The sequence below is a fragment of the Hakea prostrata genome, chromosome 8 (genome assembly GCF_041222555.1).
Source record: "Hakea prostrata isolate BN-2017 chromosome 8, UWA_Hpros_2, whole genome shotgun sequence".
In the NCBI taxonomy this organism is placed as follows: Eukaryota; Viridiplantae; Streptophyta; class Magnoliopsida; order Proteales; family Proteaceae; genus Hakea; species Hakea prostrata.
The window spans coordinates 31,793,079-31,820,994 of NC_142607.1; the positions used below are offsets into that span (position 1 = coordinate 31,793,079).

Below are 27,916 nucleotides of genomic sequence, written 5' to 3' on the forward strand. Positions count from 1 at the left end.
ACTTATAGTCATCAAACATGATCATTGGATACTCAGATGCTAAGCATAAATTAGTTTTGTAATACTTCCAAAATTCTGTGATAACTATGCCTAGGATAGTATATGTTGTTCTTTATACACATTCCAATTTTTTCATTGTTTTGTCTTTGATAATACTAGTTGTGTTGACTGTCATATGCATCATTTTATTTAATGTGTTCTGATGCGATACAGAGAAGAAATTCTACCAAAGATAAGAGAGAGAAAAGAGAGAGTAAAGAAGAGAAAAATTGTATATTCTCTCCTAACCCTATAATACTTTATTTATAATGTAAGTTACAACCCTATATCTTGGAAAAAAATATTGATGAGGATTACGACAAAAAATAATCATAACAAATAACTCAATATTTTCACACTCTAGCTCTGACTTGCGCACTAAGTAACTTGCTGCCCAAGTTACTTCGACACCCCCCCTCAAGTCGGAGCGTATACATTACCTAGACCAAGTTCAACACATCCAGACTTGAAAGAGGGTCCATATATGGCTTTAGTTAATAGGTTTGCCAATTGATCTTGTGATCAAACCAAATGAGTAACAATGGTGCCTTTTAATACCTCATCTCGAACAAAATGGAATCCACCTCAATGTGCTTTGTACGTGCTCCCTAAAGACAGGATTACTTCCTATATAAGTTGCTGCGTGATTGTCACAGAATAGTTTCATAGGCTCTTTCATTCAAAACCCAAGTTCCTGCATAAGTCCTTTAATTCATAGTAGTTCTGATACTGTATGGGCCATTGCTCTGTATTCAACTTCTGCATTAGATGGAGCCACTATGGTTTGTTTCTTCTTCCACCAAGTAATAAGATTTCCCCCAAGGAAAGTACAATAGCTTGTAGATTTCCAATCATCTGCCGAACCTGCTCAGGCAGCATCTGAATATGCCTGGACCTCAACACTAGCATTAGGTTTATAAATCAACCCTTTTCCTGGGCCACCCTTTAAATAACTCAAGATTCTGCACACCGTTCCCCAATGCATCTTCTTAGGTGTTTGCATATACTTACTCACTATCACAACTGCATATGAAATGTCTGGTCATGTGACCATTAAATAAATGAACTTCCCTACAAGTTGTTGATACCTGTTGGGGGGGGGGGTCTTCAATAGTCTTCCTCATTTTCATCATCAAGGCTAAATTTTCCATCTATTGGGGTTTCAGCTGGTTTACATTCAAGTTTGCTAGTTTCGGCAAGTAAATCAAGGACATATTTCCTTTGGGAGTGGCTTATTCCTTTTTGGCTTCTCACCACCTCAATTCCCAAGAAAATGTTAGGTGGCCCAAACCAATAATTTGAAATTGATGTTGTAAATCTTTTTTGACTTTATCAATGCCTTCCTCATCATTTCTAGATACAATGATGTCATCTACATAGACAATCAAAACCACAATTTTATCCCCATCCTTCTTTACCAACACTAAATAATCTGACTAGTAAGTTTGGAAACCAAACTTTAAACCTTGGAAATAAATTTATCATACCATGCTCTTGGTGACTGTTTTAAACCGTAAATGGAGCGATGAAGTTTACATACCTTGGTATAATCCCCCCTTAAGCAACATACCTAGGAGGTTGCTCTACACTTCTTCTAGAAGATCACCATAGAGAAATGCAATTTTGACATCTAACTAGTAAAATGGCCAATTTAGATTGGCAGCTAGGGAAAGAAGAATCCGTACTAAATTTAATCTGGCCACTGGAGAGAAGGTCTTAAAATAATCCAGTCTACTTGTTTTGGTATCTCCTTTGGCCATAAGACTTGCTCTTAAGCACTCAATTGTTCCATCAACACGGTATTTAACCACATACACCCATTGACACCACAAGTTCTTTTCCAAGAGGTAAGTCCACTAATGTCCGAGTGTTACGAGAATGCGTAGCATTCATCTCAGTGTCCATTGCAGCCTTCCAGGCAGGATCATGTAGGGCTTCGGTCACGGAAGTAGGTATGGGGTGGTTTTTGAGAGATTTATCAAAAACTTGATAGGCCGAAGGTAAATGGGTAGTTGTCACAAAGTTGGTTATTAAGTAGGCGACATTGGCTGTATTTTTTAGTGCAAAATCTTTTAGGTTTCTGTAGAGCTCTTTTAGGTTTCCATTGAGCAATTGGTAGATCCTCATAATTTTCAGCATTAGGAATTGCTTTTGGTGTAGAATCATATGGGAAATTTTCCTGCCTGGGATCATCTGCCATTTTCTTCATTCTTTGATAAGCCTGTAGGGGAACCGGAGTGTTTCTTTAGGTATATCATTAGGTATAGGTATTACGGGAAGAGGAGGATCAAAATTTTCAGAATCAGTATGAAAAGCATAATATGGGGTATTTTCGAAAAAATTGACATTTGCAGAAACATATTGGCGAGGGTTAATGGGGTCGAAACACTTATAACATTTTTGGGTTTTAGAGTAGCCAAGAAATATACATTTAACGGCTTGAAGACTCAATTTATCAGATGGATGAAAAACATGAGTAAAACAAATACACTCAAAAATCCTTGGAGAGAGATTAAACAACGGATGATCTAGATAAACAACTTGAAAGGGAGTTTTATTTTGAAGAACCGATGAGGGCATGCGACTAATCAGGATACATGTAGTTAAAACAACATCCCACAAAACCTTATGGGAACTTTCATATGCAACAAAAGTGACCATGTGACCTCTAGAAGGTGTCTATTTTTTCTTTCTGTGACTCCATTTTGTTGTGGAGTATTAAAGTAGTTTGTTTGATGGACGGTCCCTTTTGAACCACAAAACACCGAAATCTCTTCTTTCTTTTTTTTTTGGTATACTCTAGTGCATTGTTTGACCGAAACATTTTAATTGTTTTGCGAAATTGTGTTTGAATTTCGGTGAAATTTTTTTGAAAAACTATCATAAACTCAGATCTAGATTTTAATAAGTATAATCATGTCATTCGAGAATGATCATCGACAAAAGTCACAAAATACTCATAATTGAATCGGTTTGAAACCTTATAAGGACCTTATATGTTTGAATGCACTAAATCAAAAGTTTTTAGACTTGTAGAATCAAACAAATGAAAGATGTTCTTTGGTGTTTCCCTTACTCGCAAGCTTCGCATTCAAGAGATGCAACATTCTTGCAAGAGGGAACCACAATTCTAAGTTTTGATAAAGAAAGGTGACCTAAACGTCTATGCCACTATAATACTATAATGCACTTGGTTCTGTAATAGAATTAGCAGCAATAGAAGTTAAGGCAAATGATTCTAGGTAATAAAGGCCATCCCCTTCATGTCCTAAACCAATCGTTCTCCCTATCATGTTGTCCTGAAACTCACAAAATGCTCGATTAAAAATAATAATGCAATTGAAATCATGGGAAAGTTTACTAACAAATAAGAGATTAACAAGAAAGTTAGGTATGAAAAGTATAGATTTTAAGGTAAAATTTGGGATAAAGTGATGCATCTCCAATTCCCATTGTAGGATAGTAGTTCCATTGGCCAAGATAATGGGTGAAGAAATTTCTTTGAAGTTTGAAAGTAGTGTGGAATTCCCTGTCATATGAGAGGAGGCTCCAAAATTGATTAATCAAGAATTAGGACTAGAAGAAAGAAAAACAAGGTTACATGAATGTGCCAATGTCACAGTCGAGGTGGGTTGCAGAGAGGTTTCTAGTTGAAGTTGTTGAAGGTGTTGAAGAATCTGAGATAACTCATTTTTACTGCTCGAACTACTCGGGTTAGAGTTTGAAGGTGCTTCAAAAGTGTTTGTAGCTTCAGATCAATACTGATTATTAAGATTACGTGCCCAATCTGGTCTGCCATGCTTTGCCTAAAATGTTTCTTCAGTATGATTCTGTTTATCACAGTGACTACATATTCTTGAAGCTTTTTCAAAATTAGATGAACTTCTTCCTCTACCTTGTCCTTGGGTTGAAGCTCCTCTACCTCGAGATGAAAGCCCTCGCCCATGGCTCAGTTTTCTTTAGGTGGGGCAACAATATTTCCTACATAAGTCATGCATTGTAATCGAAAGAAGCTTTTAGATAGAGATGTTACCTTTTCGCTTGTTAGTATTTGGTTATAAACAAGTCGATAATCAGAGTTGAGACTAGCTAAAAATTTTGCCAATTGTATTTTGGCCTTTGTTCTCGTAGTTTTTCAGCATCTGTAGTAAAGGGCTGATAAACAGCCAATTCTTCCAAAATCCCTTTGTATGCACTATAGTAGTCAACCAGGGATTGATCCCCTTGTGTAATATTAAACCACTTCTCATAGAAATGGTAGATATGAGAGAGATTTTTTTCACCAGAATAGATTTCTTTTAGATCATCTCAGATATTTTTGGCAATAGCATGGAACATGATGTTATTGGCAATCTAAGGCTCAATGCTATTCTAGATCTAGATTTTAATAGTAGAGTCATCCTACTCCATGTTTCGAACTCAACAGTAGATTTATCATTCAATGGCTCCAATTTTGGAGGATCCTTTGTTAGATTTCCCCCAGCCCCTTTCGCACGTATGAATGCAAGAACTGATTGTCACCATAGTAAGTAATTACCAACACCATTGAGTTTGTTAGAAAACCAGCATTAAATAATCAAAACAGCAATTGAACTTGAACAGAGAAAAGAGAGAAGAAAAAGAAGAGAAGAGAGATGAAGAACCAGTAGAAGAGGCTTGTGATTCTTGCTTAAGAGTATAGAATCACAGAGCCCTTTTATTTATAGCTTCTAATGAATCTAATACAACTTGAGAGACAAGTCATTGTCCTCTAGAAAAAGGAAACAAAAAATTACAGCTTTAATAACTTCCTAACTCCTAAAATAGAAAGTTCTGAAAATAAAAACTACCACCAAAATAGAAACTATGCTTTCTAAAAACTCCCAAAACTTATGTAGCAAGACTCCCACATTAAAAATAGAAAATAGAATAAAAACAATATCATAAAACTGTTCACGTGAACAGTAAAAGACCCACATTAGAAATAGAAAATAGAATAAAAACAATATCATAATACTGTTCACGTGAACAGTAAAAGTTGTTTTTTACTGTTCACGTGAACAGTAAAACTCCCAAATTTACATATACTTCAACACTCCCCCTTAAGCTGGAGCATACACAAAGAAAACTTCAGCTTGCACAATAAGAATAAACTTGAAAAGTAGCACCAATCTTGAATCGTGTAGCAATGGCAGATGTCGATAAACACTGAGAAAACTTCACCCAAGAGATAATCAACACCAACTTAAAAAAAACTTTAATTCTTCATGTCAATAGAACCATCCAATATTGAGAACAATTGATGATGTTGAAGACAAACAAAATCCGAAAGTATAGCAGGATCAAAGACACTATCCATATAATGCTGGTAGTAGGGAGACATGTCCATGCTAAATCTTCCAAATTGCAACTCCAATGTCCATATAAATGCTTCGCAAGAAGGCAAGTAATAGGTAAAGTATGGGTAGGAAAAAGGCAATATTGATTATTGTGGACCAAGTAGGTAGGTAAAAGACAGTATAAGTTACTGTGGACCAAGTAGGTAAGGTAGTATGGGTTACTACAGACCAAGTAAGTAGGTTAAAGACAGTATGGGTTACTGCGGACCAAGTAGGTAGGGTAAAAGACAATATGGGTTATTGTGGACCAAGTAGATAAGGTAAAAGACAGTATGGGTTACTGCGGACCAAGTAGGTAGGGTAAAAGACAATATGGGTTATTGCGGACCAAGTAGGTAAGGTAAAAGACAGTATAGGTTAATGCAGACCAAGCAGGTAAGGTAATATGGGTTACTACAGATCAAATAGGTAGGTAAAAGGGCAATATAGGTAAAGATAGGTAATGATATTGTTGTAGAATGCCATAAGCTGAGGGCAAAGATCTTCACAAATAATATCCATCAGCACATCTTGAGTAGATATAGAATAAGGTACCATTCTCCCCCTCTCGTGTAGCATTACACGTGGACAATTAATGATGACCAGTGACAAGCATCTTAAAGTATGAGTACAAAAGAAACCTAAGAAGGAAAAGTAGTAGCCACAGAGCAGTGTATTATTCACCAATAAAGCTGATCAACCAGCAGAAAATCGTCTCACAGGACAAAGTCTTGTTTAGCAAGGGGGAAAAAAATTCTGGACCACCGCTAACCCTTAGGCAAGAGCAAATTAGACCAGGAAAAAAAATATTGAACCAGCTTGGAATCTCAAAATTGCAGTAGTCGCTGCAGCAATCCACTAGAAGTGCAATAACAGTAGTTGCAGTAGCAAATAATATCAAATCTCGAACCATAGCAACAAACTTCTGCTAGATTTGGAACTCTAACAGATCTTGATATGAAGGAAAAGTAGTCCTCTAGGTCTTTGTAGAAATATTAGATAAAAAGAAGGCTAAACTTGATTTTGAAATAAACAACAGAAGTAGTAGTAAAGCAAGACGGTAGCAGCAGAATTTTTTAGAAGAGAGAAATTCAATGAAACAGGGGTACTAGTATACGACTTGCAGCAGAACTTATAGCACAAACAATGGAAGAAAATACTTAGGTCTTGCAATCCGAATTATGAGCATATATTCGCAAGAATCAAGAAGAATCCTAGGACATCAGTATAGTGCATATCGAACTTCAGATTTGCACAAAAAAAACAGGGTAGTAGCAGCCTTAGTTGAATCAAATAGGTAGACATATCCCCAGAAAGCTTGGGGCCTTTTGTAGTATTAATACATAGATACGTGGTGCTTCAAAAGTCAAAGAAGAAGGACAGCCAATTCACAATTACTGCAGCGAAGGTTGGGGCTAAATTAGATAAGAAAAAAGGAAGAAAAAAAAAAACTGGGCAGCCAAGAGAGAGAAAACAATCCCTAGGTTGATTAAACTTGCTCTGATGCCATGTTAGAAAACAAGCATTAAATAATCAAAACAACAATTGAACTTGCATAGTGAAAAGAGAGAAGAGAAAGAAGAGAAGAGAGATGAAGAACCAGTAGAAAAGGCTTGTGATTCTTGCTTAAGAGTCTAGAATCACAGAGCCATTTTATTTATAGCTTCTAATGAATCTAATACAACTTGAGAGACAAGTAATTGTCCTCTAGAAAAAGGAAACAAAAAATTACAGCTTTAGTAACTTCCTAACTCCTAAAATAGAAAGTTCTGAGAATAGAAACTTCCACCAAAATAGAAACTATGCTTTCTAAAAACTCCCAAAACTTATATAGCAAGACTCCCACATTAGAAATAGAATATAGAATAAAAACAATATCCAGTTTTTACTGTTCACGTGAACAAGAACGTGAACAGTAAAATTCCCAGATTTATGTATACTTCAACAGAGTTTTTTGGTGGTGATTTGAATCTGAAACGATTCAACTTTCACAATTTTGGCCATGGAGTAGAGAAATAATTAGGCTAAACAATAAAATTTATTGGTGCATAAATACCTAACAATATTTTGGTACCCTTTAATAGCACCCAACAAACATGGGTAGAGTAGGTAGTGTTGTGGTGCTGCAACCAAGGTTCGAATGTCGGCCCCTGAAGACACCACCGACTCAGCGACATTTTGCCAACATTTCGGCGACTTCTGGCAGTGGAACCTCTATAAAATCGTTTCCTCAATTTTTTGTTTTGCAGAGAGATTTTGTAGAGATCAGATCTGAGAAGCAGTCGACATAAAGAAATTGTTGTAGTTTGGGCTGTTACTGTTCACGTGAACAATGTTATGCCATTATTCCTTGTTTCCTTTTTAGATATGCTACTCTTTCTAATGTAGGAACTTTGCTACACACGTTTTGGTAGTTTCTAGAAAGCATAATGTATATTTTCTGTTAGAAACTAATTTCAAAACTTTCCTTTTTCAGTACTTTCTATTTTGGACAGGTTTTAGGAGTAAGAAGACTAGAAAATTCTGTCCATAAGTTTGTACTCTTTATTTCCTTTTTTAGAGGGCAAGATGGCTTGCTTCTCAAGTTGTAATCTAGACTAGTAATATCTATGAATAAGAGGCTGCGATTTCTAGGAGTGCTAAGCTAGACTCACACATTTGTGTGATTCCTATCAATTCTTCTTTCTTCTTAGTTCTTCTCGTGCACTGTTTTGGTTCATTAAAGTTTATTTTCTAATATGGCATCAGAGCTTTTTTAATCAAAACAGTGTTGTTCTCAAGTATTCTTTTCTGAAGTTCTCTTTCGGTTTTCCTTGGTGCGCAACCGCCTACTGCTGCAACTAATATTTTGTTAGATCAAGTATTAATGTAAATTGATCTTCCCCACCTATTACCCCTTTGGAAGATCTTAAAACTTGGATTATATTATGATATTTTTTTTATCCCCTTTGTTAGCCTTTTGTTTTTGCAGACTGCAGTTTTTTGTTCTACCCTATTCGGTTTTGCTTTCTGTAGAAAGTTCTGGGCTGCAGGTTCATAAGTTTACACTACAGATCATGGGATCTCTTGCTGGTTTCTGAAGATTTATTTGGGATGGCTACTAGTTTATATGGTTTGCTTCTTTGATGACTTATGAAGGACTTAAATAATACCTATCCATGCTACTAACAACCCAGGGAATCCAAATGAAGATTGGTTGTATGTTTTAGTTTGCAATCCTTTACATGATGGTTCCTACACAAGCTCTTTTTTGGGTCTTCTCTAAGGTTCAATCTACCTAGTATTTAATCCCTAGGCATCTATTTCCTTTTTATATGATAAGGGCTACGATTTACCTATCTAGCTGTGTTTGCATCTCAACTACTGGTTTATAACCTACGATGCTATACAATGTTTCATGCGAATCCTTGGGCAACTGTTTCCCTATTTCGTGGGTGGAATTTATTGTCTGCGAGTCTTTTTTTCCATAAAGCCTTGTACCTACTCTATTTCTTCTAAGATTTTTTTTCAACATCTCAGACTTGAATTTAGTGTCTGCTAGGTTTTACTCCATTCACTACTATTGTTTCTAACAAATTTTTTTTTCTACCCGCCTTTGGTCCTACAAATATTTTGCTTTTTTGTTCTTGATTATCTGTAGCTAAAACTTGTGCCTCTCCCTCGTCCATATTTCGCTTTTTATTAAATCCCATATATGCCATAACTCCTCGCCTTTGGACTATATTTACCACATTACAACATTCCCTACCATGAGGATAACTTGGAAACTATATTTCTCAGGATCTTTTTCAACTGGATATTGGTTATGGGTTGTCATTAATTGTCCACGTGTAACGCTACACATGAGGGGGAGAATGGTACCTTACTCTATATCTACTCAAGATGTGCTGATGGATATTATTTGTGAAGATCTTTGTCCTCAACTTATGGCATTCTACAACAATATCATTACCTACCTTTATCTCTATTGTCGTTTACCTAACTACTTGGTCCGTAGTTACCCATACTACCTTACCTACTTGGTCCACAGTAATCTATACTATTTTTTGCTTTACCTACTTGGTCCACAGTAACCAATACTGTCTTTTGCCTTACCTACTTGGTCTGTAGTAACTCATACTGTCTTTTACCTACTTACTTGGTCCATAGTAACTTATACTGTCTACCTTAACTACTTGGTCCATAGTAACCTATACTCTCTTTTACCTACCTACTTGGTCCACAGTAATCAATATTGCCTTTTACCTATCCATACCTTACCTACTACTTGCCTTCTTATGAAGCATTTATATGGACATTGGAGTTGCAATTTTGAAGCTTTAGTGTGGATATTTCTCCCTACTACCGGCATTATGTGGATAGTGCCTTTTACCTACCCATACTTTACCTACAACTTACCTTCTTATGAAGCATTTATATGGACTTTGGAGTTACAATTTTGAAGATTTAGTGTGGATATTTCTCCCTACTACTGGCATTATGTAGATAGTGTCTTTGATCCTGCTATACTTATGGACTTTATTCGTCTTCAACAACGTCGATTGTTCTTATTATTAGATGGTTCTTTCGACATGAAGAATTAATTTTTTTTTTTTTTTTTAATTTGGTGTTGATTATCTCCTGGGTGAAGTTTTCTCAATGTTTATCAACGTCTACTATTGCTACACGATTCAAGATTGGTGCTACCTTTCAAGTTTATTTTTATTGTGCAAGCTGAAGTTTTCTTTGTGTATACTCCAGCTTGAGGGAGAGTGTTCAAGTTTGGGCTGTTATTGTTCACATGAACAATGTTATGCCATTATTCCTTGTTTCCTTTTTAGATATGCTACTTTTTCTAATGTAGGAATATTGCTACACAAGTTTTGGTAGTTTCTAGAAAGCATAGTTTATATTTTCTATTAGTTACTAGTTTCAGAACTTTCCTTTTTCAGTATTTTCTATTTTGGACAGGTTTTAGGAGTAAAAAGACTAGAAGATTCTGTCCATAAGTTGTACTCTTTATTTCCTTTTTTAGAGGGCATGATGGCTTGCTTCTCAAGTCGTAATCTAGACTATATATATATGTTTATAAATAAGAGGTTGCGATTTCTAGGAATGCTAAGCTAGAATCGCACGCTTGTGTGATTCCTATCAATTCTTCTTTCTTCTTGTACACTATTTTGGTTCATTAAAGTTTATTTTCTAACAGAAAGTCATAGTTGTCAAAGTGGTAAGGCGGCCAAAGCGATTGGGGCTCTGCTTAGGCAATTAGGCAACAAAGCGGCGCCTAGGCGGCAATAAGGCGACCAAAGCAGTTGGGTCAAAATTTTTCAATATAACTATTTTTAAACTACTTTTCAATACAACTACTTTCTATAATAAGCTAAACAAATATTCAATAGTCACATTCACCAAAAAAAAAAAAAAGCATTCAAGAATCATAATTATGAAAAATTATTAAAAAAAAGAACACAAACATAAGTTCATCTCATCAAACCATGGTTGTCAAAGCGTTTGCCTAGGCATTTATTGATTCACTGATTCTTGATGTTGAGTATGGCTTATGCTTCACATTCTATTGCCGACGGGCATAGGGGTCCCGCTCCTCGGTGAGCGGGCGGGGGTCCGGGGAGGCCGCCCCGGAGCAAAAAATAGGTTCTATGTCACTTTAGGCCTTAGAGTTCCTTTGCAGATTGGGCGTCAATTAAGCGGTTGAAAAAACCGCTTTGCCACCTAGGCGGATGCTTTGACAACTTTTATAGAAACGATTCTAAAAGATATTGCAGAGATCAGATCAAGCTTTAAGGGACTTTATTTTCTGTTTTGCAAAGTTGTAGCAGTAAGGGTTGTGACCTGTGAGGCATTTCCGTCGTCGAAGTCGGAGAAGGGGAAGGAGAAAACTTTGACCCATGGTTCTCTTCCTCTCTTCGGGCATCCGATATTTTACCAGTTCAGCGCTTTTCAGACGACTTTTGGTTGTTGTCGTTTCGATGCTTGGTTTCGTGTTGCCCTTGAGCGACGTGCCAATTTTTCGCCAAAATATCGCGACATTTCGACGACGTAATGTACCTTGGCTGCAACCAAGAGAACAAGTGTGAATTAGAATTGTTCATAAGAGAGAGATAATGAGAATCCTTGAATCGAACTACTGCTTTGATGCCATGATGCGATATCAGAGAAGAAATTCTACCACAGACGAGAGAGAAAAGAGAGACTGAAGAAGAGAGAAATCGTATATTCTCTCCTTCCCCTATAATACTTTATTTACAATGTAAGTTACAACTCTATATTATTTAGGAAAACAAATATTGATGAGGATTACAACAAAAAATAAACATAACAAATAACTCAATATCTTCACACTCCAACTCTGACTTGCGCACTAAGTAACTTGCCCAAGTTACTTCGACATGTTCATCCTGTAGTATGTATGCCATATTCAGAAGTAATATTTTCTGTATTTGGTTTTTTGTTTTTGTAATGCCATTTGTTTTGACTGTCCATGCATTTTATTTATTTATTTATGTGTTCTTTTTATACACTATGTTGTATTTGACATGTCAGAATTCTGAGAGGACTTTAGGATGGATGGGTGGGTGGTCAAAGACTAAGAATGCAAATGTTAGGTCATCTTAGAAAGCCTAGGATCTAGGAGTAGCTCCTGCATAAGTGTGGAGGCCACAGTGATGCATGGTTATAGATCAAGGCTGTCCTCTACTTTTCAGGGGACTGATTATTTTCCCAAATGATAAGATCCAATTGAGTGTAATTTTTAGTTATGTAGTCAACAATGGCTACATGCATTGATGGATCTCTGTACTTATTAGCTGTTTGGAGGGATAATTAATGGTGTTGATTAGGACCTAGTTAACAGATATATTTCATTCCCCTGTTCTTTTCTTACTTTATATTTTTATACAGTTGATTTCACTGCCAGTTGCCAAATCCCCAACCTGTATGCACCCTATGCGCAGTGAAACTTACCTTTTGTGTGATGTCGCAAAAGCTATTGTGTATGAGCTTGGGGCTTCCCAAGTTGGCTGCATTACCTGTCTGGCACACTGACCTTCCTGTCCAGATATATAAGGGAGCTTTCAGTGTTTAAATACGTTGCGTCATATCTTGAGCTTAAATCATGAGAACTGAAGTATAGAATCATGGTCCTTTCCTAGTAACACACAAATCGGTGTCAAACAATAAAACCTTAGGAAAATAGGGTGTACTTGTATCATGGGATATTATTCTTCCTGGCTCATAGTGCTCGCATGCTGAACGCTTGGTCATGGGTTCAAGTCCTCAGCACAGCCTTTTGGGGAACATTGGCAAGGCTATGTACATTTGAACCCTCCCAGACCTAACTAGATGCTGAAGCCTTCTCCACTGGGTACAGCCGTTACATACTTCTTGTTTATGAGTTTCAAAAGCTTTTAGGTTACAAGGAAGACAGAGAACATGTGTCAAGTATGAACCTAGTTTTCAGGTCCCCTTGAAGTGTTTTTTGTTAATTATTTTTCACCTGATAATCACTGTAGTTGGTTGTATCTTTTTCTCTCTGCGTGGTAGAAGTACCTACCTGTGAGAAGGGCAACGCTCCTGGCTTAACTTATGAACTAAAACTTCTCTCTGATGGAAAGAGCAATTCCACTGCTTGATAGCTGTTACTTTAAATTATAAACTTACTATTCATTTTCATAAAAAAATTTAAGACAGGAAGCAGAGGCAACCAGTAACTTCGTTGATATTGTCTTTTATTACCCAGAATAGATCAAAAATTTTTACTACATGAAACCAATGCCAAACAACCTAGGAAGTTTACTACTGAATTTAAGAGGGGCTTCCGCATGTGCCAGTTTCTGGATGACAATGTTGATGCATGAAATTATTTAGAACAATTCAATAGATATAACAGGGTTAGCTACAAAATCTCAGAACATCAGTAACAATACTTCAAAATAAACTAATGTTAAGCTGCCTCAAATCTTCTAGCTTTTGCATTACTTATAGTTCCAAATTGATTGAGCAAGAAGTTGATTGATTTAACTAGTCAAGTGGGTTTCTCAGAATCAGCCAGTTGAGGGATGAAACAAAACATGAAGAGGACCCTAAACACCTAATTGAACTTTTACTGTATATATTTTTATATCCCTAGATTTCTTTCATGAAAGACTTCACACCTTCAAATATACACCAAAGATGAATATATTATTTCTATACACCTTGGGAGATATAAGCACCATTTTTCATACAGCCAGCGATGATTTAGCATCATACACCACAGATAATATGAATGTGCTTGGTTACATGAGTGAAGGTCTTCAGTTTCTTGTAATATGAGGCTTTTAAGCACAATTCTTCTTCTTACTGTTAGAATGAACACTAAGAAAAAACGAACAAACACGGTAACAAACTTGGTGACGCCAAGATTTGACATGATTCACCGTTGACTTTCATTATGTGTGAGAGAATGTTAAAAGGAAGAGCTCTCAAAACATACAAAAATTGCATTACATTCTCTCTCCCAAAAAGAAGTTGAAAATCCCTGAATCTCACACTTACTTTTGCGATAAAACTTGAGGCATATAAATGGCTCTAACTGGGTAAATAGGTCAATCCATTGGTTCACTCTTTGATCTGGTACCCTAATAATGATAAACTAATAAGCTTCAAATGCTTGAAGTTGTAGTTCAATGGTTAACACAACTAAAAAAGAAGAGAGGTGTTGGACTAACTTTCATTTTTCTGAAATTTGCAAAATTGCTCAGATGATAGCACTCATAATTTTATTCACTTCTGTTGTTCTTTGTCATTTACTGGTATTCTCTGATTACATCAGCTTCTTTGTTGATGTCCATTCAATGAAATTCCTTATAAACCGTTTTCCTTTTTCTCTGCAATAGACTTATTCAAACTTGTTGATGTACCCACCTGTAGCCAAGGACCTCCCTTCTAGATTTCTTATTAACTAAATCAAAACCATGCAGGGAGAAGGACCAGGAAGCGATCATGAAAAATGGAGGGAGCTTTTCCTATCTGCAAAAGTTCAATAGCTAGATTTTATTGGTCTTCATCGTGAACTTCCCCAGGAAAAAATGGAAACTCAAATAATCTGTACTGTGAATATGGTTGAAGGAACAACAGCTTCAACCTAATTGCAGATGGAACCATTTGTACGTTTGTACGTGCTATGAATCTAATATGCTATGTCTTCCAGTTCTTCAGAAGCACCAGGACATGGAGAATTTAAAGAAAAAATTGTATATATTGGGTTAGGGTTATATGCAGGAACAATGTACTATTCACTCATGATTCTACTATGTTTGAAACAATATGTTATGCATTTTCGTCAACAGGAATAACACAAAGTTGTTAAGGTCGTGATTAACCAAGAATTTTTTTTCAAAAATTCGAATTATATGATTTAGGGTTCTTGATAGCAAGATGTGTGAGACAGGTTGATTGCAATACCAAATGAATCTAAATGGTAATAACTAATTTATTTCCTTAACCTAACACATGAACAAGATGTTCACGGAATATCCTTTAGCGTGCATAGTTCGGATTTTTATTTGCGGCAGCTGCTGGCCGCCAGGATTTTGCCACCGATATGAAAATCAATCGAATGGTGGAAATTAAAAGATAAGGGATCATCTTGTAAATACCATTTCTTATTTTTACTTTTACTGATTTAATAGTTTGTAAATTTACAAAAAGTACTCCCTGCCTATACGACCCTTAATCCCGATTTTCAGAAGACAGAGGACAAAAGAAGATAGAAGAAGAAACTGAATGCTGAGTGCACGGCTGTAGGAGAGGAATAATCCATTGTATCTAGTTCTCATCTGCCTTTTTTTAAGGAGAAACTAAAAGATCCGATGATTCTTTTATCGCAATTTATCTCGCTTCTGCGAACAGTAGTGGGAAAAGCAAAAGAAAACGGTTTCGGGGCAATTGCTTGGTGGTAGGAAGGCTAGTGGAGAAACTATATATGAAGCTTTTCCAATGGTACATTTTCATTCAAAGTAACACCATTCACATTGTAACTCTTACTCAAAACATCTCCAGCGTTTCTCTTTTTCTTTTTTACTTTGTTTAACTTATTTGTCTTGCAGAAAGGATCATGGTCTTACACATTTCATTTGTTTATTTATTTCTTACTTAGCTAGTTTCTTGGGTTTTTTATTATGATTTTGGCACTTAGTATTTGAAAATTTTGGGTGTCAATGGGGGGAGACACGAGACAAATGACAACTTAGGGATGAGCAGCGATAGTGAGAAGTTCCCAGATGAAATGCTCATGGAGATCGATCAAAACGAAATTGGTACTTCCTAGTTAAGAAATGTGGTCGAACATCCTGTTGACAAAAGTGGTAAAGCCTGTACCATTGGTGTTCCTGAGTTGAGCTAAGAGTTTCTCACCACAGAGGATTTTTATTTGTGATTTCTCTTAAACAAATCAGAACCTAGATGCCGATTGTTTCTCCCCTACGTGCGCCCATCAGAGCGATCAGTTTTTTTCAATCTTCTTTTATCTTCTGAAAATCGGGGCAGGATTAAGGGTCGTAGAGCTAGGGAGTACTTTTTGTAAATTTACAAACTATTTTAATAGCCAGGGAGTACTTTTTGTAAATTTACAAACTATTAAACCATTAAAAATAAAAATAAGAAATGATATTTACAAGATGATCCTTTATCTTTTAATTTCCACCGTTCGATTGATTTTCAAATTGGTGGCAAAATCCTGGCGGTCCGCAAATAAAAATCCGTATAGTTCTTTGTCGAACGTTAACTAAAACAAAAAGATTTTTGCGTTTGACGCGCCAGGAAGGGGTCGAACCTTCGACTTTCTGCTTAGGAAACATACGCTCTATCCACTGAGCTACAGGCGCTGCTATACTCAATGTATCGACGCCTAATAATTTGTCTATATTATCATCCAGTAAAAGGGCGTATGGGAGTGAAAAACCTCAATTGAGTTAGAATTTCTGTTTTTTATTCCTAGGAAAGCATTCATTTATTGCACAATGGTTGTAGATGATGCATAATGTGGGATCTCAGTGAAGGCTCTGTGACAGCTCAAAGCAAATTTGGGATTGGTTCTTTGGCAATTTAAGTTGAATTGAAAGCCATTAGAGATATCATCTTTCTTGGTTCCTCTTTGGGTGCAGTTGATGTACAAATTCATTCTGATTGCTTACCTATTGTTTTTGCTCTTCAAAGTCACCAATAAGCTTTAGCCTAATTTTGGATATTGTTTTACAATTATGTTATTTACTTAGTAGAGTTACTTTTACTTGTCTCCCTAGAGTTAGCAATTGATTTACAAACTTTCTTGCTAGGGGTACTCGTAGGTTTTCCCTTCACAAATCTTGGTGGGGTCTACCACATTTGTTTATTGTGGACTCACTGCGTTTGTATTGATCCTCGGACCTTTTATCTTTAGTTTAATATATATATATATATATATATATATATATATATATATATATATATATATATATATATATATATATATATATATATATATATATATAAATATATATATATATATATATATATATATATATATATATATATATTAAAATCCCACCTACACGATTCGTTCAAGACATTCGCTCAAGACGTTAGTCCAAGACTTCTTCTCCTATTGGCTCCTTTTTTTTTTTTTAAATTTTTTTTACCACAGTGTGTGCGTGTGAAGATTCCTTCGGTGATTATCAGAACTGGGTTCTGCCTGAAGGATGTGAGGGTCAGGTGACCAGATGGACTATGTGGTGACACTTTAAATTATCAAGTCATAAAAACTTAAAATCCTCAGATTTGATTTAAACTTATGTTACTCAAAATCCTTCGGTGGCACAATCACATGCCTTTTCGATTCTAATTTAAGAACTTTACAGAATTAAGAAGCCCAGCCACTACCCACGCTGCCCTTACGCACAAAGCTAGCGGGACTTACTTGCAGGACTTTAGGACCGGCACATCTGATATCTGTATTGTTCAAAAATCAGCTAGTACTCATGCCTTATAGGAGGAATTTTACGCCCAGATTTATCCTTATAATAGAAATTAGAACTTCATCTTTAGCTTTAAAAGGTTAAAACTTGATAAAAACAGAGATCAGCGGAAATAATTACAAGAAAAAGAATTTACAGATGCAATTATTGTTATTCATGCATGAAGTGCAAAAATTCGTAGTGGGGCCTAGGAGAGATGATAGAAGCATGACTGTAGGCTTTCATCCTCAAATCCTTCCTCTACTAAATTAAAGAACAAAATAAAAGAAGCAGAAACCAGGCCAAGAAACTACATCTCAATTACTCAGGGTTCCCTTTCGGGTTCCCGAAAACTGTAAATAAACCAAGTAGGAAAGGAAAGACTCACCATTGTAGACAAACATTCACATTATTGTATTCAGAAGTATTACAGTTACAGAGGTAGAGCTTCACTACAAGAAAAATGAGGATTAGTGACGTTTAATTAGATTGGCAAGTAATATATAATTAGTGGCGGTTTTTTATAACCGCCACTAATATACTTGCATATCACTACATGCATTAAATTAGTGGCGTTATAATTAGTGGCGGTTTAGTATAAAACACCACTAATCTACAGCACATCAGCCTAACACTTTGTAAAATTAGTGGCAGTTTTACATAAAACGCCGTTAAATGACAAAATATCAAATTTTGCCTCCTCGCCCAACACTACGCCCAACACTACGCGCCCTTTTTTTCACTTGGGAGAAAAAAACAACGAATTACTCACTCGAGTTGGGAATTTCCCAGCCTGCCTCTCTCTCTCTCTCTCTCTCTCTCTCTCTCTGTGGTAAATCTCAACTCATCTCTCTGAAGTGCGGGCTTCCAGCAACTACCAGCTCCAAGGTCGAATCTCCAAAGGCTCGACCTGCTTGATGATAATGAGCATATCCTCAGGCAAACAACCATGAAGAGATTCTTCAATCATCGAAATTAGGTTTGGATATCCCTTCGACAGACAAAAGAGTTGGAGACGAAGTTGTGGCATTGAACAATGATACTAGAGTTGCATCTGGAGATAGTTGTAGCAATATGCTTGTAGATTCTGCAGCGAAAAACCATGAAGATATTCTTCATTCATCGGAACTAGGTTCGGGTCATCCTTCGACAGACAATAGAGTTGGAGACGAAGTTGGGGGTTTAGTTGACCTGTCTAAGGGGTTGAACAGTGATAATGTGGTTGCATCTGAAAATAATTGTAGCAATATGCTTGTGGATTCTGTGGCGAACAACCATGAAGAGATTCCTCAGTCGTCGGAATTAGGTTTGCATCACCCTTCGACAGAGAATAGAGTTGGAGACGAAGTTGGGGGCTTTGTTGACCTGCCTAAGGGGTTGAACAATGGTAGTGGAGTTGCATCTGGAGATAATTGTAGCTCTGCTAACAACCATGAAGAGATTCTTCAATCATCGAATTTAGGTTTTGTCCTGTCATTCCTCTCTGTTTCCATCCTATGCACAATGTCTTTGGTTTTTTTTTCATTTAATGATTTTCTGAACTCATATTCCCTTCTCTTTTCAAACCTGAGTTACTTGAAGCTTCCATTTTTCACATCGACACTGAAGTTTTAACACAGAAATTGAGTGATTGTAATTCATCTCAGTAGCATCTGAAGAAGCAAACTTATATTTGCAGAAGAAATTGGTGAAGGGATGACTCTAGTTCAGGAAGCTCTTAAAACGAGATCTATGGAACTATGTGCATCAGTAAAAGATCCTCTTCCCGAAGCATTAAACTTTGCATCAAGAGTTGTTTCTGATATTGGTATTGAAAAGTGGAATAATGAGCCCTTAAGAGAAAACCAAAACGTGATGAATTTGGAACTCAACTGTCTTGATGAGGGTGTTGGAGCCATTGAAGCCAAGGAAAAGGTTGTGGTGATAGCCATCTATGATGAGCACATTTATGTGTGAAATCTTAGGGCATAAAGCATGCATTTTGTACACTTAGAGTGGAGTTACCTTGGGTTTTATGTTGTTTTTGTAGATTTTAGGACTTTTCAAGATTTAAGCAAATATTTGGGGTTTTGGGCTTGAATCGTGCTATTTTACACGTCAAGAAGTCCATTCAAATTCTCAAATGCGAAAATGGGCCTGATCTGGAGCATGATGGGCTAGAGATGTGTGATTATGGGTCAACTCCGAAATATTGAAGAGATAAAGAAGGCAAATTTGATCTATGGCTGCGATTTTAAATCAAATCTACAGAGATATTATTGAGAGAGTCGAAATGGAAAAGAGTCTTTGCATACCTCAATATCTTATCTCCTATCTTGGATTTAATTAAAGAAAGAAAAAGAGGAAAAAGAATTATATTCAGAAAGAAAAAGAGGAAAAATCCCATTTTTGAATGCCTCTGTCTAGTTTTGATCAAACCCTTCATCGAACGGTCATCCGATGTCCAATAGTGCTGATTTTTGGAGGAGAGCTTCACAACTACTTAAACCTCAAATCCAACAGTGGAATTATGCATATGATCTCTCTAAGTTGGCTCTATTACTACGTCAAAACCCTAATTGGCTAAGTTAGATAGAAACCCTAAGTTTTATTCAAATTTAGCCGTGCTTCATATCTCATGTAAACTCTAGAAAAGGAAAGCATACTCCATCAAAGGGGAACATGTTCTAGAGCTTAGTAGAAGCATTCTTTCTTCTCTATTCAGTTTATTTAGGTTTTCTCTAGTTTTCTTTGCTTGCATTAGTGAGATTTAAATTTCTAGATTCAATGTTTAGGTTTAATCTTTTTATGTAATGCAATTCAAGTTCAAGTTTCAATTTTTTTAGATTCGTATTTCTCTGGATCTAGCAATTGCAGATTTAGATCATTCTAGATTTAGATATGGTTGTTAGGGTTGGTTGAGATTTGAATCGTTTGTTCAATTCGCAAGTAAGTAACCTTCTTTATTAATCTTCTCTCCTCCCTCCATTCCCGCTTCTATCTACCCCTCCATATTCTTAATTTAGGATTTACTTTCAGCATTATTTATTGTTCTCCCTTCCCCTGGATCCTTGATCAGAGATGCCTACAGTTGTGCCTCTCTTTGGTTAAAGCTTCCTTTTCCTTTTATTGCTTTGTTATTTACTTTCTGTTATTTATTTTCTGCCTATTCATTCATCATCTTGGACCACATAACCGGAGCAAGCCTACAGTCGTGCCTCTGCTTCTGGTGACAGGTGGTGTTGTATCTGCATTTTAGTTATGAACTAAATTTTACTAACTGCTTTAACATACTAACTGATTTTATTTTTTTTTTTCCTTTTTATTTTTACTGTTCGCATTTTTTTTTCCTGTCTTTTATTTATGCATTGATTGTGTTTAATTTATCTTTCGTTTCAATTCGATTGCATTAGACGTATAGATTAGGATTGTTTAGTTTAGTTAATTAGTTAACAAATATTGAATCATTCCACTCTCGCATTACTATTAAGAAGTTGAATTATAAGTGGCATATCTCCTTGAGATCGACCCGTTAGCTATACGATACCGTGCGCTTGCAGTTACTTTTAAAATTCACAAACAATCTACATCAGAAAGATGTTCAGAGACCGAGCTTAATGGAGCAGACTACTGCTGCCTGTTCTTTTAAGGCAAGCTAAGGGTTTGCTTTTCTCTTCTTTTTATTCGATCTGTTAAAAGAAGCTTTCAAATAGGATCCCCTGCTGTCGATTTGGAAACCCCCAACAAGGTATAAGCTTTCAATTCTGTCTAATTGATTGATTTTATCTGTAATAAAAAATTGGATTTGGAAAACCATTCGAACCTGCTTATGGTGTTGGTTTATCTTATTTGTTCTGTTGATAGGGATTCTGAGTGCGCAATACAAAATTTTGCCTCTTTGGTCCCCAACTCCCTTTTCTGTTTTAAAATGTCTGAGCTAAATCATATACAACCATTCTATTGCAGATGGATTATGGCCTGATTACAATGATGGAGCGTGGCAATCATGCTTCAGCCGATCTAGTTTTGATATGAAAGACGTGCTCTATTACACTCTTTTGTACACTCTTTTTGTTCTTATTTCCCATTTATTGTGGTGCTGGATGGTTGAGTTGGTCAGGCTTTTAATACTTATGAGTGATTCATATAAGTGACTCAAATAGAGCTGATTGGAAGTCAAAAATCCATCTAGTCAATCCCACTTATTTGGGACAGGGCTTGTTGTGCTTCTTGTTGATGATGATGATGAGAAATTAGTTTGAGTATTGAAGTCTAGTTTGTGTGTTAGAATCTAGTTTGTTTTGTTTTTTTTTATATAATTGAACCTACCCAACGTTGGAAAGGAGGTTTTAAATTACAAAGTAATTTTGGGTTACTGACTTGAGTGTGTGCTTCATGATTCTGTCCCTCTCCTGCAATATCAATGCTCTATCTCAAAGTTTCCTCTCTTCTTTATCCAGTCCTCCATGGTAATGTAGTAATCATTATGATGTTCCTCATTGATCTTATTCTTGTCCTTGCTTAAAATCTTGAGGGCTGGCTGTGGTAGTTTCTGTTATAACATAATCACCTAAGCTTTAATTTTGTTTCTGATTTATGTTAAGTGTTTGGTTCTACTGTCAATATAATCTACAAAGAGTTGAAGCATTCCCTCAAATGTTATTATCAAAGAAGCCTATGAGAGACAGCTTCATTTTTTTTCCAAAAGAAGAAAGGCAATCTAACTTGGGATCTTTTGATTGTCAAGCATATGTTAAATATAATTATGATGATGACATATAGCATTAATTAAGAATAGTTGTAAGTTATGATTGAAGATAGTAATGGTTGGCAAAGGATGTTTTCTTTTTACAGGGAACTTTCAAAGGAGAAGTAGCAACTAGATTTGACATTTGGAGACTTCCATTAAAATTCTCTGAAAATGATGACTAAAGGCCAAGGCCGGCTGGTTTCCAGGTTTGTTGGTTGATCTGACAGCAAGAACATGATGGCTTATCATGGAGAAATGAAAATATTTGCTTCTCCACCACTTGAGATTGCTAAAGTTATGGTTTGATTGTTAATATATCTGCATTATCTTAACAAATCTAAAGTTATATTCCTAGTGTTTGACTAACTACAGAAAAGTATTAGACTTTCATAATTCAAAACCCATTCACCAAACAAAAGTGGGAGTTGAAAATTACAAGGGTTGACTCAGATTACATTGGTTTAAGTCAACCAAGGCATGCTATGAGTTTTGCTACCTCTATGGTCCTCTCTGTTAATTTAAAAACTCCTAAACTGGAAGCTCTTGATAGGGCTTAATTAACAAGATTTAAATGTAGAAGAATACAAAATTAAAAGTGACATTTGACAAATGCAGGTTCTCACGTGGAGATGTGATCGATCCACTGGCCAAACTAATGTCAACCCATTAGATTGTGTGCCCTCAAGTAAAGTAGAAAAAAGAGGACTTGAAAAGCACTAGGGATTGACCAAGCCCAACATCTGAACTCCTGATCATCTATTTGTTAATTTGTTTCAATTAGAGATATTGGACTAATCTCAATAATGCAACTGAGATTTCTTTTTACGTTCAATGATTAGAAAACAGTAGAGGTGATGTTTTGTATTAAGAACTTTAGGATGTGATGTTCAAGATAAACTGGTAGGTCAATAAATTACATATTAAGCTATACTTCCGTATTTTAAAGCCTGTTACTTGCAACAATACTCTTTTGAAGTGAATTTGGAAGTCCATTACTTGCAACAATACTAATTTGGTTGTTATTTCTTATTTAGGATTTTCCAACAATAATTCATTGAAAGAAAGGTGAGGAAGTATATTCTCTTGTATGCTGTAAGACCTGTTCTAAGGTGTTTTTAAGCTGTTCCAACATGCTGTGACTGAGTTTCAGATCTGAAAGAACTTGATGTTTGAAGTTCAGATTCAAAAGTTGGAGTCCTAGGACAACTAGGATTAGGTTAGGGTCTGAGGAAGTGGCTTTTGGGGTTTCAGCTAGTGACGGAAGAAGGATCAGGTTGTTGGTTATGCTTCATAGAACTGATTTCTATCACTATCTTTTCACCTAGAATGGATCTAATTGATTAGAAACTAATAGTCAGATTTCTGGAAAATTAGAATTTTTTGCAGAATCTCAAGGTTGAAGAAGACTTGCTAAAAATTTCATATTAGGGAAAACAAGGTGGAATGGGGCAATTGACTTGGGGTTTCTGTTATATGGCTGGGTACAACTCTAGGGAAGGAGATAAGGGTGCAAGAAGGGCTGGTGAGGTGGGCTTAATCAAGGAGAGGTGTTGCTGCTTGCGCAGAAACAGAGGAGGAAGGGGATGACCTATGATTGATGAGGGAGAGGAGCTGGAGTTGCAGAATTAGGAAGGGAAGGTGCTAGGGTGAATTGCGACTAAGTTGGGGTTGATTTAGGTAAGAAGGAAAGGGCTAGGGAATGCTATGGCTGAAGTGGGAGGGAATGGGAAGGCTGCGGACAGGATAGGTGGGGTGGGGATTATATGTAACTTACTTGGGAGGGTGAGATGAGACTGGACCATGCACTGGAATGCCTTGGTTTCATGCATGTTTGATTGAGGGATGATTGATTGCCTATTGAAAGCCCTACTGCTTCATTTATATATTATAATAACTTAATCAGTGCATGATAGGACAAGTACCAAAATTCCCCTGTGGAGATTTACCCACATACCCGTATTACAGAATGATAGCATGAATATGATTGGGCTGATTGAAGTTTTAATCAGGATACGTAAAATAAACAAATTGATGCAACAGCTGAAAACCATTTAGCAGATGTAAGTCACAACCATCTTACTAAATTCTGCTTTGTGAATATTAACTAAAGAATTTGGTATTTGTACCCTTGATGAACATCTTGAGCTCACATTTAAGTTTGAATACCATAAAGATGTGTTTTTTAGTGTGAGGATATGAAAACTGAGGGTTCTCCATCATCTGAAACTTTTAATACTGGAAAAATATGTTCAACTATGTGGTTAATGCAAACTTCAAACAGCAACATATACTCGAATACCCCTTTAGAGCATGGACTATGGACATACAGAATCGTTCACAGGATAGAAATGTGGAACTATATCAAAGGATCTTGTTTTTGGTTAAAAAAAAAATTCTGGATCTCTATCTAGGTGAACTTGGTAGAAGGATTTGGTAAGATGTGATTGCCTTCTGTTGGACTTATTTGAACTAGTTAGGAATACTTTAATTGATCTATGGTAGTTAGTTCTACACTTATTTTTTGATTTTATCATTTTTTATTGATGACAGCTATGTTGATAATCTAATAGTGGTTGTTATCATGGTTTGCTTGATTTTTTACAATGTGTGTTTTGTTCTGCTTCTTAATTTGTCATCAGAATATCAAAGTTGAGGGCCTTCTGATCTTGCATTTGACTTGGGATTGTTTTTGTTTAATAGTAAATTCTTTTTGGCTTATCATGATACCTCAAAAGTCATGTATGCCAGGGAAGCTGCTTGTCATCTGTTTAGACTTTAGAGGACTTCTAACGTGGTGGGATATTTCTTATAAAACTAAAGCTGTTGAATTTCTGAGGTAAGTAAAACCCTGGGTCATATATTTTTAATTTTGTTTTGGTTCGAAGCATGTGAATTTATGATATAGGTTCTCTGGTTGTACTACAATCTTCTGCAATTTGAAAATGATCCAATCTAAGAATTATTTTTATTATTATTTTTCTGAGAATGTTAATGGAATTTTTAGGGAATCTGGAAGGGGAGTGTTATGGTTCAAGCTGAATTTGTATCAGTATCTATTTGGGCTTACCTGGTACTTTTCTATGAGTGATAGAAGAAACAACGCTCTCATGCTGTTTATATGCTACTTAAAAATCTCTCAGAAGAAACCAGCATTCTGGAGTTGTTTGAGTTTTTGTTTATATGCTACTTAAAAATCTCTCTGAGTGAGTTGAGTTCTTAGATTTAAGCTTTGTCTGATTACTCCCTACTGAACTATTGATTGAATTCTGGGCTTTTGTTGGTTCAATCAAGACTAGTACTACTTTCTGATTTGGGTTTGCCATGGAACTAAAATCCCTTCTTTTCTTCTTAAATTTTTGCTTCATTTTTAGGTTCTCTTGCTGAGTGCTTCTTCAAATAAGCTGTCCATAACACAAGAAGAAGCAGAACACTACTCTGCCTTAATCATGGAGGAGCTTGACATCTCCAAACAGGGCTTTGTTGAGGTAAGTGGGAAGCATCAATAGGTTTGGGAATCCTACTTTGGTTCAGCTGTGCTATTGAAGTTTATATAGGGTCCCGCTTATACAGAGGCTTCTTTATCAAAGTTAGGAGTCCAGTTCTGTATGAGGAGGGTTTGGTTAGGAGTCCAGTTTTGTGCTATTTGCTTGATTCTGTTATCTGCAAAAACTTAAAAGAAACAACCGAGTAATTCTTGTAATCCTTTTTTAGTATTACAAAGAAGTAATTGGTTGAGCCATTCACAAATGATTCAAGCAAAGCCTATGGCAGACTTTCCAATCTAACAACTCTTTTTCACTTGTGAGTTCATATAGGATCTTGAGAAGTTCATATTATACCTTTAAATTTTAGTTTAGTTATTTCATAGTCTACAAAGATAGATATTCTAGTCTATTTAAGTTTCTCTTATGTTTTTCTTGTTTATGATGTTAATGTTTACAGGTACTAAACACTTTGCTAGGCCAAACTAGACCAAGGTCTTCTCAAATGTATCTATTAGACATGAAGTAGCGAAGATTGGTGAGTCAAATAAGCAAACCCATTAATCCCTTATAGTAAAAATGGTGAAGATTGTTCAACCACTACTATTCCTATATTGTGTCTTCAGCTCCAACTCTGTTGCCTGATCACTTTTATGTTATACATTTCATATCTGATCGAGTAGTTGAAGAAGTCAATGACATTCTCTTGTGATGCAAGTCTAGGAAAATGAAGTATGAGGAGATGATGAAGAAAGCTGAAACTGATCCCAAAACATTAACAATGGGTTTTAAGCATGGGAAGCAACTGATGAACATAGGAGATCGGGAACTGAGGTGGAAGATCTTAGCAGGTTTTTGGGCAGAGATGATTCTTTTTTTTTCTTCTTCTCTTGTTGGTGTTTAGATTAACAATGTAACATCAAGTTGAGTGTTACATTTAACTTTTGTATGTTTGTACACAGTTGACTTGATTAATATATATTTGTTATTATTATTTTTTTAAAATTTTGTTCTTTGAATACTTTTAGTTTTTTTGAATTTTCTTTGTATTTATGTATTTGTACTGTCTTTCAAGAATAAATGTAATAATAGTAAATACAGGGGATTTAAAAAAAAAATTAACCTAATTAGTGGCGGTAAAACAAAAACCGCCACTAATAGGCAGAGAATTAGTAATAGTGGGACTAAATATCATTCAATTAGTGGCGGTGTCTTGTTTACCGACACTAAATATCATACAATTAGTGGCGGTTTCCTGTTTACCGCCACTAAATAAGCTAAATTAATCCTCCAATACCAGTAATATTGTATAATTAGTGGCGGTTTAAAAAACAACAACTATTTGCATGTTATACGCGCGGTACCATAAACCGCCACCATTAAATGGCTGCGGTGCCTTTGGTGGTGGATTTGTGGCGATTTAAAAAACCGCCACCAAATAAATGGTGGCGGTTTTTGGCACTTTTAATGGCGGAAAAAACCGCCACTAATAGTGATTTTTTTTGTAGTGCTTCTTTGCTAACCATTACAGAAAACTAAAACTAACACTCTTTCTTTTCTTCTCTCAGTCTCTCTCTTTCTCTCTCTCTTTCTTACTTGCAGAGTACAGGAAGATATTACAAAAGTAAAAGTTCTAAAGTTGAAAGTTCCAAGGGTCCGAAGTCTAAGTTCAAAGGTCCGAAGTGCTAAGGTCTAAAAGTTCAAAGGTCCGAAGTGCTAAGGTGTAAGGCCCTTCGTTTACAAGCTTATTTATAAGCAAAAGAGAAGACTTAAAACAAAAGAGTAACTATTCAGAAAATTGACCCATTACTATTCATCTTGTATCAAATTTTCAAGTGACGAAGATCTTTTCTTGATTCACTGTTCATGTTTGGACTTCTTCTTGTTCTACTATTCATGGACAATTTTGTCCTTCTTCTTTTAGAGAAAATCCCAATATGTCCTGCAACTGTTCATCTTGTCAATAATTGTACTGACGCAGGTGATGATGTAGGGACCATTATGCGTGGAATATTCTGTTGTTGTAGTGCTCTTCTAGAGTCCCCTCGAGGCATTCTATGTGAATAGTAAATTCACTGTTTTCCTCATTGATTTGACTCAGTGTGTTAACCCGATTTTATCCAGCAGGGTTTTTACTGGGTTGGTTTTTACTATCCAACAAAGTTTACCAAATATTTTTCATGGTTGGTACTACCATAGAGTCTATTCTTTCCCAATTCACGGGGTTACAGACAGAAATGTGGTTTTACATGGTCGTCTGATGAACCATGTGGTCCTTTATAGATTCGGCCAAAATCTTAGTGGTTTTGCTAAGGTCCACTAAAACCATGCCTTAGT

At 36.0% G+C, this 27,916-nt stretch overlaps 1 protein-coding gene, 2 long non-coding RNA genes and 1 other non-coding gene across 4 annotated transcripts in view; 3 read left to right on the forward strand and 1 right to left on the reverse strand.

Annotated features, from left to right (window-relative positions):
- Nucleotides 1-14,777, forward strand: part of LOC149007562 (NAD(P)-binding Rossmann-fold superfamily protein) — a 48,488-nt gene extending 33,711 nt beyond the window's left edge. The window contains exon 9 of the mRNA XM_089165670.1: nucleotides 14,357-14,777. Coding sequence (XP_089021796.1) covers nucleotides 14,357-14,422 — 66 coding nt within the window. The 3' untranslated portion in view covers nucleotides 14,423-14,777. The remainder of the gene's footprint in view (nucleotides 1-14,356) is intronic.
- Nucleotides 8-6,881, forward strand: LOC149007563 (uncharacterized). The gene is made up of 2 exons (XR_016175063.1): nucleotides 8-5,757; nucleotides 5,830-6,881. It is a non-coding gene; the product is annotated as an uncharacterized LOC149007563 (long non-coding RNA).
- A 1,411-nt stretch (nucleotides 14,778-16,188) lies between the features above and the next one.
- TRNAR-CCU (transfer RNA arginine (anticodon CCU)) lies at nucleotides 16,189-16,261 on the reverse strand. Its single transcript has one exon. It is a non-coding gene; the product is annotated as a tRNA-Arg (tRNA).
- An 8,599-nt stretch (nucleotides 16,262-24,860) lies between these two features.
- Nucleotides 24,861-26,472, forward strand: LOC149007565 (uncharacterized). The gene is made up of 4 exons (XR_016174957.1): nucleotides 24,861-24,933; nucleotides 25,469-25,582; nucleotides 26,040-26,117; nucleotides 26,263-26,472. It is a non-coding gene; the product is annotated as an uncharacterized LOC149007565 (long non-coding RNA).
- Nucleotides 26,473-27,916: the final 1,444 nt, after the last annotated feature.